Genomic DNA, 12,728 nt, shown 5'->3' with positions numbered 1-12,728 from the left:
TGTACTGTGGTTTTCAGTTCTGTCAGGTCATTTAAGGTCTTCTCTACACTGTTTATTCTAGTTAGCCATTTGTCTAACTTTTTTTCAAGGTTTTTAGCTTCCATGTGGGGGTTAGAACCTGCTCCTTTAGCTTGGAGAAGTTTGTTATTACCGACCTTTTGAAGCCTACTTCTGTCAACTCATCAAACTCATTCTCTGTCCAGTTTTGTTCCCTTGAGGAGTTGTGTTCCTTTGGAGAAGAGGCATTCTGTTTTTTGGAATTTTTAGCGCTTATGCTCTGTTTTCTCCCCATCTTTGTGGTTTTATCTAACTTTGCTCTTTGATGTTGGTGACCTACAAATGGGGTTTTGGTGTGGACGTCCTTTTTGTTGATGTTGATGCTATTCCTTTCTGTTTGTTAGTTTTCCTTCTAACAGGCCCCTCAGCTGCAGTTCTGTTGGAGTTTGCTGGAGGTCCACTCCAGACCCTGTTTGCCTGGGTATCACCAGCAGAGGCTGCAGAACAGCAAATATTGCTGTCTGATCCTTCCCCTGGAAGCTTCGTTCCAGAGGGGCACCTGCCTGTATGAGGTGTCTGTCGGACCCTACTGGCAGGAGATGTCTCCCAGTCAGGTTACATGGGGGTCAGGGACCCACTTGAGGAGGCAGTCTGTCCATTATCGGAGCTCAATTGCTGTGCTGGGAGAACCACTGCTCTCTTCAGAGCTGTCAGGCAGGGATATTTAAGTCTGCTGAAGCTGTCTGCTGCCTTTTGTTCAGATATGCCCTGCCCCCAGAGGTGGAATCTAGAGAGGCAGTAGGCCTTGCTGAGCTGCAGTGGGCTCTGCCCAGTTGAAGCTTCCCTCACTTTGTTTACACTGTGAGCATAGAACCACCTACTCAAGCCTCAGCAATGGCTGATGCTCTTCTGCCCGCCAAGCTCTAGCATCCCAGGTTGATCTCAGACTGCTGCGCTAGCAGCGAGCAAGGCTCCATGGGCATGGGACCTGCCAAACCAGGCACGGGAGGGAATCTCCTGGTCTGCCTGTTGTGAAGACCGTGGGAAAAGCGCAGTACTTGGGCAGAAGTGTACCGTTCCTCCAGGTGTAGTCACTCATGGTTTCTCTTGGCTAGGAAAGGGAAATCCACCAACCCCTCATGCTTTCCGGGTGAGGCAATGCCCTGCCTTGCTTCAGCTTGCCCTCCATGGGCTACACCCACTATCCAACCAGTCCCAGTGAGATGAACCAGGTACCTCAGTTGGAAATGCAGCAGTCACCTGTCTTCTGTGTCAGTCTCGCTCAGAGCTATAGACTGGAGCTGTTCCTATTCGGCCATCTTGGAAGTGACTGCATTTGTATATTATATAGGCATTATATAAGGTCACACAGAACATATTTGTTTCAAAACCCTAAAACATTAATTATATATTTATTATACTGCAGTAAACCTGCATATCATCTTATCAGGTTGTGATTTCAGTGGAACCTGCAGGCAGACTTTAAGTATCTTAACCCAGCCATTGAGATAGTGGGGCTTAGAAGATATCAAGAAACCAAACAGCCAGATTATAAGTGAAGAGTCAGTGAGTAAGGGGTGTGTTAATCTCATGACATTAGAATGTAAGCAATGATGTTAGGCCTGAAGGAAAGGGCTGACTAGGCAGAGTCGAAGGATGATTCTGAGATTGGTGTGCAGGACCCCGAACTCAACAAAGGACAAACTGGAGAGGTGAATTCAGACTGTGCCAGTCAAGAGTACTGTATCTGGATATCTAAACCTGGGAGAAGACATAGGCAAGAGTGTGGTCAGGATAGAAACAGATTTTTCATTTTTGTTGTATTCCTTCATTCAATATATATTTACAATTACCTATTTGTGTCAGGCACTGGTTTGGGTTCTTGACATATGCACGAAGAATTAAAGAGAACTCCATAGTAATTATAGGAGGAGAAGAATGAATAATGAATGACACCCAGGTTTCTAGCTTAGTTGATGAATGGATGGTGGTGACAAAACAGGGATACAGGAAGATGACCACTAAGGGATGGGATGATTGGGGAAGGCTTCACTCTGGGGATGAGACTTAGGTATGCTCTGAGCAAGAGTTACCAACTCAAATGCCTCCTGAGATCAAGCAGGTAAAATAATTGGTGAATTGGTTGAATGTAAGACAAGGTTTGTCAGGTCCTGAGACAAACTAGAGTTAGGTATACCTACCTGTAGACATTCTTTATTTAAAAAGAAACCAATGATGTCTCACAGAGCTTGTGATTTAGTGGGGGGTGACAGAAACAAACATACACATAAAATATAACTTCATGAAGCTTTAAGTGTTATCAGCAAAAATAAAAGCAGTTAAAGGAGACAGATTTATGGGGCTGAGCCTACTTTAGACAGGATAACCTTGTAGCAAGAAGAAGAGTAGAGCTGAGACAGATGGAGGAGGAACAGCTTTGTTGGCAGAGGGCATGAAGGACTATGCAAGTGAATGGACTTAGAGGTTCATGACCAATTTTAGCTTACAGTTGAGTGGGCAAATTTAAGCAGGACAGATCATTCATGTGGAGCAATGGATTCCCAACCTGTTGACTTGAGAGTTATTGTAAGAGGTCTATAGAGCCATAGTTGTGCTTAGTGTTGTTTGTAAACAGAATCACTGTATTCCCACATGTTTTGCATTTGTTACAAAAATATTGGAAAACAAAATAGTTAACAAAATTTATTTAGGCTTTAATGAGAAGAAATACTTGAAAGTATTTATCGTAGCTCAAAGGCTTGCAGGAAGGCTATTTGTTTTAAGGTAAAGAGATGAGTAATTTTGAATAGATGGCAGCTTAATCACACATCCCTGACTTTTCTCTTTTTTGATTTTTATTTTGGCAGATTATAGTAGCCTGAGCAGGCCAGTTGGTAAAGGCTGGAGGGGGTATCTTAGGCCAGAATATCTGAGTAAAAGGCTTTTTATGGGACCTCATTCACCCTGGAAACGAGAAGGAACTAAGGGACAAGAGGCAGAGAGGTCGGCTTGTTTGTTCTCGTTGCTTGGCTCAAAGACCAGCATTGTGTGGTTCCTTAAAGGCTTTCGTTGACAGAATCCAGTGATTCCCTCAAAGAAGGTCCATATCTGCCTGCCTGTTTTATGTGGTTCTCATAGGACCTTTGCGATTTGACCAGAGATCTGGAAGAACGCTGTGTAGGTGAGCTCATTTGATCCATTGCTTTAGTTAGGATGTAAGCTTGCTTCTGTGGAGGTCTGGCAACAGAGAGCCTTCTACCCTCCACCTTAGCAAAGAAGCCATTATTTGCCATCTGTTCATGGCCTGACCTCAATAGCAGGAAATAATATTCGTTCCGTTGGTCACTGACTTACCAGTGCTGGAGAGACTGCTATGACCTGGTCTGTGTAGATGCTGAGGGAACATAAGCCATTAGCAGGAAGGAAAAAGCAATTACTCACTGAAGGAGACTCAGTACTCCAAGGCAAAAAGGGCAAGCCAGACACCAAAATCATTGTGTTTTTACTCTCACCATGTTGGAAAAAGACTAGAGAAGAGTTGGTTTAAAAAAAGGCAGAGAAAACTTTTAAGGAGATACAATCATGTGATCTAAAAGAAAACAAACAAAAAACCCTTCTGTTACTGAACAAATGAATTTGATTTTTGATTGAAAAAAATCAAATAGATGAAGAGTATGGTTATGGTATTCCTTGAGTCAAATCTGAAAGCTCAAGAAATACCCCCTCCAACATAGTACAGAATTACCTAGAGGTGGTAAATAAATTGAGAAGGCAGATCCAGAAGTCATAACATGAAAACCAAAGAAGTCTGGAGGTAGGAAAGAAAAGCAAATGGAGAAGGAATAGGCTTCCTGAGTCCCAGGCAGGATTAATGTAAGAATACACATGGAAGTACATGTGGGTAAAATCCCTGAAGTCAAAGGATAAGGACAAATCTTAAAAGTTTTGAGACCCAAAGAACATTTATTTGCAATGGAAAGAGAATCAATTAGCTTCAGACTTTTTTTTTTTTTCAATCAGCGATGCCAGAGGTTAAAACACTGGAACAACATTTGTAGAATCCTGAGGGGAAAAGACCGAGGTCCAAAAATTAATAACCAGGAAAGATATCATTCATTTGTCAGGGCAAAATAAACATTTTCAGAAGTGCGGGCATTTAAAAAGTATTCTGCCCATGTACTTATCTGAGGAAAACACTTGAGAAAATACTCTATCAAATGACAATTGATTCAGAACAGAAATCCCAAGACAGGGAAAGACAAAAAGGAGAGGAATAATGGGAGCAATGAATCTTGCAATATATGTATTATTAAAATTAAATAGATAATAATGATGTGACTAGGACTTTGTAATATAAATGCTAAGTAGGGATTCTTTAAAGAGAAGAGTCATCCTTGAAAGAAAAATTTGTTAGTAACCTAGAACTAAAACTTCCATCTGTCTGGTATAAGGGGAGGTATGAGCAGGCAAAGATTTTTGGTGCATGGTTGTGTGTTTTATATATGCATATATATATACACACACACACACACATAAAATTATTTTTTGATAGAATATAAATGTATCTCTCTATATACGTATTTAAAGGTGACTCAGAGAAATATGTAACCATGAGCAGAATTTTATAGCATAGTAGGACTTCTGTTTTTTTTTTTTTTTCTTTTTTTTCTTTTTTGAGGCAGAGTCTCACTCTATCACCCAGGCTGGAGTGCAGTGCCTCAATCTCAGCTCACTGCAACCTCTGCCTCTCCAGTTCAAGTAATTCTCATGCCTCAGCCTCCTGAGTAGCTGGGGTTACAGGCATGCACCCTATGTCTGGCTAATTTTTGTATTTTTAGTAGAGACTGGGTTTCACCATGTGGTCCAGGCTGGTCTCGAACTTCTGACCTCAGGTCATCTACTGGCCACACCCTTCCAAACTGCTGGGATTACAGGCGTGAGCCACCATGCCCAGCTGCACAGTAGGACTTCTAAATTGACAGGAAGAAAACATGAACTGGGAGGAATGAGAGAGAAAACAGGAACAGGAAAAACTGACAGGGAGGAAAAATGGCTAATTTTCAGCAAAAGTAGGAAGGAAAAAGAGAATATATAAGATGGAAGGAATATAATTAAGTATATTGATCATTTCAGTTCAGCTGAATGAATTCAGAAGACAGAAATTACCAGATAGGCTAAAAAGCTAGGTTCAAATGTATACTATTTCAAGAAACAGTCCTAAAACACAATGACAAACAATGCTTGAAAAAATAAATGGATAGACAATGGTACTGGGAAAATGCAAACAAATTAAAGGAGGAGTGGCAATTTTCATATCAGAAAAAGCAGAGTTCAGGGCCCAAAATATTAATCAGAACAAAGAGAGTCATTATGTAGTGTCCTTCAAATCTGTTCTGTCAGATCACCCTTCTCTGCTCCTGAATGGCATTTGGTCACTTTCTGGTCTTAGGACAGTCTCATTGCCAAGAATTAAAACAAAACTTGATTTTTTTGCAATAGCAAGGTAAAGGAGACAAATAAGATTATATGAAAAATGCCACAAAGGCATTTGATAACACTTAGTAACCTTTCCTAATAAAATTTCTAATAAATTAGGAAAGGAAAGAAGCTATTGAATAATGACAAAGACATTTACCAACATTTTACAGCAAATATCATACTGAATGGCAAATTTCTGGAGTCATTTCTTTAAAAATTAGCCACAGGAAATAGATGCTAACTCCTAACAGTGAGATTCAGTGTTTTTAGAGGTTCTTTCTCATGTTCTAGATAAGGATAGAAAATAATTTTGTAATATTAGAAAAGTATAATTTATCTGTAATTGTACTGGTCTCAAAACCCCATGAAGATCTGGTAAAAAATTACTAGGATTACAAGGAGAATGTGTAAAGTGATTCTATATAATACACTTACAAAATGATAGGCTTTTAAAAATACTAGCAATAATTAGAAATGGAGAGGGTAAAATATACCACTTATAATACACAATATTTAAAATTTAACAAAATGTTAAAGAATCTAAAAGAACTGTGGGATCTTACTGAGGGACACAAAATAAGATCTGAACATAGGACAGGCCACACCAAGTTCCTGAACAGGTAGACTTATTGTCACAGAAGTGCAGATCCTTCCTAAAATAATATTTAAATTTAATACAGTTCTAATTAGAATTCTAATTGAGTTTCTCTGAAGCTGATTAATTTAAAAGTTCTCAGTAGATATTAAAGTTTGCCATAAGGTCACTTTAATAAAAAAATGATGTCACAGAGTAATGGGCAAACAGTTCAGTGCAATAGAATAGAAAGTCCAGGAATGGCCCCCAAGTCTACAGAATAAATTAATATATGACAAAGATAGCAATTTGATTCACTGAGAAAATGATAGTGTGTTATAATAGTTTATTTAATGAAAGGTGCTGGTATAACTTGACTGTTCATCTGAAAGTAAACAAAGCCAGAACCTTATCTCATACCATAAACAAAATGAAGTCTAGATGGATTTAAGAATATTTATATGGCCTTGGAGTCAGGGGACACTTTCCTTGATAAGCCACAAAATTCAAAAGATAAACAGAAAAAGATAGATAATTAGATTACAAGATGATTAAAACATTTTTATAGCGAGACACTATAAGCAAAGCTCAAAGGCAAATATTAGGTTGGGAAAATATATGAAGGCATAGGATTATTAACGTTGATCACTCCAGGGAGTAATCGGTTAGAAAATATGAAACAATTTTAGAATTTGGGAAAATAATCAAATTTATCTTTTATTATGGAGGACATAATGCAATATTTCAGTTACCTTAAAAGGTTGAGCAATGGACAGGTACCAGGTGATAAATGGCCATCTTGTGAGGTCAGGGAGGCACCATTGAAGGGTTTCACACCCAGGAATGACATAAGGAGATCTGTATTTTAGAAAAAAGAAATTGTTATTGTTGTACAACAGCTAACAATTAGAGGAGATAAGACCTGAGGCAGAGATGAGTTCAAAGATGAGAGAAGATAAACTAAACCGGTATGGAAAAAGTGGAGGTAGAGAGAATGGAAAGGATTCACGAGTTATTTATGAGATAGAATTGAGAATCTGAAACTCTAATAGATAAGAATAAAGGAGGGAGAGGGAAGAGGCAGCAGTAATATTCAGCTACCTGGCCTGGGCAGTTGGGTGAATATAACACTACTCATTGAACCCTGCATGAGGAGTAACTGTGTGTGGTGAAGGGGGAGAAGGTAATGAGTTTTGAACAGATTGAATTTTGGAGTCGATAGGGTATCCAAAGAGGTGACCTTTATATAACAGGACCTATCAGGCTGGAGCTCGGGAGATGCGACATGTGTGTAAAGACAAAGAAGTTGTTAGTATCAGGACTGCAACTGAAGCAGTAGAAATAGATGCCACCACCAGGGGACAGTGCATAGAGTGAGAAGGGAAGAGAATTTTCTAACAATTTCAAGAGTGCACTTAGTCCAAGAGGCCAATCCTTCTTCCAAATACTAGGCAAGAGGAATAACTGAAGAGTTTGATTAGTCTAAAGCTATTCTGGCATTCCTAACCCCTCCCAACCTCAAGAACATTCCTGCTGCTGTTAGTTCTGTCATTGTCACATGGTGACACCATTGAAAGCGGGGGTCCCATGCAATCCAAAGCACCCTTTTCTTTCTCCAGTGTTACAATCACACACACATTAATTTGCGTTATGCTGGGCCCAAAGTCTATCTTCCAAGATTACTTTTCTTTAGAATATATTTATCTGTGGGGCGGGCGCAGTGGCTCTGTAATCCCAGCATTTTGGGAGGCCAAGGTGGGCGGATCATGAGGTCAGGAGATCGAGACCATCCTGGCTAACACAGTGAAACCCCATCTCTACTAAAAATACAAAAAATTAGCCGGGCGAGGTGGTAGGCGCCTGTATTTGCAGCTACTCGGGAGGCTGAGGCAGGAGAATGGCGTGAACCCGGGAGGTGGAACTTGCAGTGAGCCAAGATTATGCCACTGCACTCCAGCCTGGGCGACAGAGCAAGATTCTGTCTCAAGAAAAAAAAAAAAAAAAAAAGAATATATTTATCTGCTTGGCCTACTCCGACCTCCAAAAAGCTCTTCTATCAGTGAGTATTTCCAGGGGAGGGGGTATCTTTTTCAAATAAGGGAAGGCCACGTTACACTCTCTTTCCAGGGCACTGAACACAAGTATTTACGTTTAAGTAACTAGCAGTGGTTACTGCAATGTCTTCCAGAAGAAAGAAAGAAACTGTATTTCAAGGCAGCTTGTGACTTGCATCTTGCCAGTGGCAACTTCTGCTAAAAACAATCCAAAGAAACTAATTCAGCTTATCCAGGTACTCCAAAATATTGAAATATTGATGAGGAAGGACCAGGAAAGGGAAAGGATGAAGACTTGAGAGAGGTCGTGTGAGGACTAGAGCAGGATCCCTGAAGGCACGAGGCCGTGGGATCCTAGCACGTGTGGGAGGGGTTAGTCTGGATAGGAGATTGGCTTCTTTTCTCTCAAAGAGGGAAGGGTGGTTGTAGTTACAGATGTGTGATGATGGGTTTGTGGATGGGAGATAAGCTACTTCGCTTACATTTTCTCTGTGGACAGGAAGCAAGGTCATTTGCTGACAGTTAGGAGGTGATGGGTAAGGGTGGTTTTCAAAGATTTGAGAATAGGTTGGTTTGGGCCAGCCACTGAAGAAGATGGGAGAGAATGCTGACCTAGAATAAACTGGGCTTCCAACCAGCATTTGGGGCCCAGTGGAGGTTGATGTCCTGGAATTCACATGCTGCCTTTCTCAGCTTTGGATGAATTTTCTCTCTTAGCACACACCAGCCTTCTAGCTGGCTCTGTGCATTTCCTGACTTGCTGGCCAGGACCCCCACACCCTTGTTCTCCCATTTGGGGAATCATTGAAATCCAAGTGATGTTACTGTAGAAATGACCCTGAATGTTTGTTTGTTTGTTTGTTTCTGGGACACAGATCAGGCATGATCTCAGCTCACTGCAGCCTCAACCTCCCTGGCTCAAGCAATCCTTGCGTATCAGCCTCTTGAGTAGCTGGGACTACAGCCACGTGCCACCACACCGGCTAATTTTTGTATTTTTTGTAGCGATGGGGTTTTGCCATGTTGCTCAGGCTGTTTTCCAACTCCTGAGCTCATGCAATCCACCTGCCTCCACTTCCCAAAGTGCTGGGATTACAGGCATGAGCCACTGCGACCAGCCTGAATGTGTTCTGAACATTCAAAAACAAATAATATATTAATGTCAGGATTTTGATATTTGACTTGCTTTAGTCCCTAATATGTTGAGAATTGCCATTCTAGAAGCTTTCTCCAGTCTAGCCTACAGTTTCAGGATCCTGGACTAACCCTGAATCCCAGATTTCAGTTGTTCATTTGATATAAAGAATGTTAGATTTTCTCTTAGGACATGTAAAACCTGATTAGTCAAATGGCTGTGTTTCTTTTCTCTGTTCTGTTTTAAAAATTGGTAATCTTTTCAGATGGTTGAGTCTTTCTTCTTTAAGCATCCGTATTTTTTTCTAACATGCTACTTGTGAGATTCATCATCTTCAATATGTCATTACTTTTGCATGATTTAAAAATTGTTGCACTAAACATCTGGCATACTCTGTGTCTGTTCATCATTTGGTATGTTAAATAGAATTGGTCCTCTGTTTTTCCTTTGGTTGGAAAAAATTCTTTATCATTTATTATTTTCTACTAGCATATTAAAAGAAGGGGAAAAGATTGTCCAGTTATCTGTAAGCTTAGGACCTAAATATGTCAGAAGGCAAAATTAAGTAGAATGGAGAGCAGACTCGTTTCTAGCTCAATTCTATTTCCTTATAGCAAAACTTTCTCCCTCTCATATACATTTCATAATGAGATTTGACTGTTTTGCTGAGCATTCAAGGTTTTGCATGACCTAACCCTACCTGCCCATTCAAAATTTATTTTGGCTGGACGTGGTGACTCATGCCTGTAATCCCAGCACTTTGAGAGACCCTGCCTCTACAAAATATAAAATAAGTAAACAAATAAAAATTTTTTAAAAACTCACAAAATTTGTTTTGGCACTTTCTTTCCCACACTCTGTTCCACAGTCACTATTAGTTTAGTGCCTTTGCCCTGGTCCCACAGAAACGTGTTCCTGTTCTTAGCATTAGATAGGGCTTCTCAGGTCTAAGTAGCCACTCGTTATTGTTCAGCCACTTTATATATCCCTTCCCTCCATGAGAAGTAACAGTTGTTATTTATTGATATGGTTTGGCTGTCTCCCCACCCAAATCTCATCTTGAATTGTTGCTCCCATAATTCCCACATGTCGTAGGAGGGACTTGGTGGGAAGTAATTGAATTATGGGGGCGGTTCTGTACCGTGCTGTTCTCGTGATAGTGAATAAGTCTCATGAGATCTGATGGTTTTATAAAGGGGAGTTCCCTTACACAGGCCCTCTTGCTTGCCACCATGTAAGACGTGACTTTGCCCCTCATTCACCTTCAGCCGTGATTGTGAGGCCTCCCCAGCCCTGTGAAATTGTGAGTCAATTAAACCTCTTTCCTTTATAAATTACCCTGTCTTGGGTATGTCTTTATTATAAGTGTGAGAACAAACTAATACACTTGTCTTAAATACTAACATACTCAACAGAATATATCTGCATATAACAAATTCACACAAACTTATTTATACCCCAGTTGCTCTAAGGGGCTCACAATGAGTGTGTCCCCTTCTTTGACCCTTCCCTACAGCAGAATATATGTAAATCAGATTGCTGACCAGGGCAGCTTTCCTGAAGTTGATGCTAGAGCCAAGGTTTTAATGGCAAGGTGAAGCTGTATAAACAAGGTGCAGAAAGCTGTTCTGGGAAATGGCTCAGCTGTGGGAAGACATGAAGTCCTATAACACAATGGTGACTGTCAGATTTTATAACTGGCTCAATATTTTGTAAGATTAAAATATCTCATCAAGGAGATGAGTAGTGGAAGGTTACTTTAGAAAGGTAGGTAAGGGCCAGAATAGATAAGGCCAAAGAACTGGTATTAGGGGATGTGAGAGAGGCTAAATAGGCCTCTTCCCCTTATGACTACAGTGCACACTTCCCCTAGGGTTGATGGGGAATCTGCCGAAAACAGCTTGTATCTAGCCTAGCCTTCTAGCAGAATGTCTTATAAATCACTTAGTGATGTAAATGCTTAAGACATCATGAGGTCAGTAATTGTGCTATTTCCCATAGAAAGCAACTCAATATAAGAAGTGGTGGTGATGTGGCCTTTACAAATGACTTTTTAAATATGGATTTTTTGAAGGGAATTGTTTTCTCAATAGTTAACTCACTGTATCAGAAGGTATATGGCTATATGGCCCAGAGATATGGGAAGTTTATTATTGATGAGATCCCGTTATTAGTCCTTTACTTAAAATAGTTGAATTATGCATCTTTAATTGCACTCAATGTGTTAATACGATCTGGAGGTGAACTTACAGATTTCTTAACAATAAAAGGGGGATTCTTAGACTGAAAACTCTATGGGGCTTTTGAATTTATGAAAAATGATCCATTATACTTGAAAATAGACAAGAATGCCCAACAGAGATAATTAATAAATATTTTAAATTAGATTCTTCGTTCATGGAGGGAATATGACCTGGCAGTAATGATTATAAATTATGGGAAAAAAATGTTGGACATCACACCGGGATGCAAGTCTCTGTTTGATGGTAGTAATGAACAAGAAGAAATACCAGAGGAGGTAACTGTTTCTGTTTCTCATTTTTAAACCTATGTTTAGTTTGCATCTTTTAGGGTTAATGTAGTATTATTAAGCATATTAGAAAATTGATAAGTTTTACACTTGTTATATTTACATATAAGTAAAGTATTATAGTAAAGAGCTTTTGGGTTTTATTTTTGTTGTTGTTATAGTCAAGAAAATGAAAAAGGAATCTCTGCTAGCATACTGAATAGTCCCCATCACCAGTCCCAACCATCAGTTAGGTGATGATAGAGAGCTTCTTACAGTAACCCAGTTGGACATTGGACTTAAAAGCTCTCTAAAGTCTCTTCCAAATCTAAGATTTTACTGTTCTGGGTGGATCATGGAATGTAGGAAATACATGTCAGCGTTTTTTTACTTTGTGTTCAAAGTAGATTTCTGAAACTCACTGTGACACCTATATTCTCTTCTTTATGAGACTGCTAATTTTTGAGATGAACTTTTAATATCTGCCTTCCAAGCATGAGTCTTACAAGAGCTTATGCTTATTGCCTTTCCTTGAAACTATGTAGTTACATATTTTTGTAGATCAAGTTTTGAAATGTTACTTAGTTCACTGGGTTGCTTTCTTTCCTTTCTTTCTTCCTTTCTTTTCTTCTCTTTTTTTTTGACAGTCTCACTCTATAGTCTAAGCTGGAGTGCAGTGGTGCAATCTTGGCTCTGCCTCCTGGGTTCATGTGATTCTTCTGCCTCAGCCTCGGAGTAGCTAGGATTATAGGCATGTGCCACCACACCTGGCTAATTTTTGTATTTTTAGTAGAGATGAGGTTTCACCATGTTGGCCGGGCTCGTCTTGAACTCCTGACCTCAGGTGATCTTCCCACCTTGGCCTCCCAAAGTTCTGGGATTACGGGCATGAGCCATCGTGCCTGGCCAGTTCATTGGGTTTCTGAGGGTACTAGGAATTACTTGAAGTCCCTTCCATGGCTTGGGTGGAGGTAGAGGCTC

General features: G+C 40.0%; 1 protein-coding gene across 5 annotated transcripts in view; it reads left to right on the top strand.

Moving 5' to 3' along the window:
- The window catches only part of LOC105483784 (cilia and flagella associated protein 54), a 383,346-nt gene that overhangs the window by 111,670 nt on the left and 258,948 nt on the right, over nt 1–12,728 (top strand). For all 5 annotated transcript variants that reach the window (XR_011608938.1, XM_071071285.1, XM_071071284.1 and 2 more), the window contains exon 27: nt 11,625–11,756. Coding sequence is in view for 4 of the 5 variants with exons in the window: in XM_071071285.1 (XP_070927386.1) it covers nt 11,625–11,756 (132 nt within the window). In the remaining variant the exon portion in view is untranslated. The remainder of the gene's footprint in view (nt 1–11,624; nt 11,757–12,728) is intronic.

The sequence above is a fragment of the Macaca nemestrina genome, chromosome 10 (assembly GCF_043159975.1).
Source record: "Macaca nemestrina isolate mMacNem1 chromosome 10, mMacNem.hap1, whole genome shotgun sequence".
Taxonomy (NCBI): Eukaryota; Metazoa; Chordata; class Mammalia; order Primates; family Cercopithecidae; genus Macaca; species Macaca nemestrina.
The sequence above is the reverse complement of the archived record's forward strand: the minus strand, read 5'-3'. Positions and strand labels throughout refer to the sequence as shown.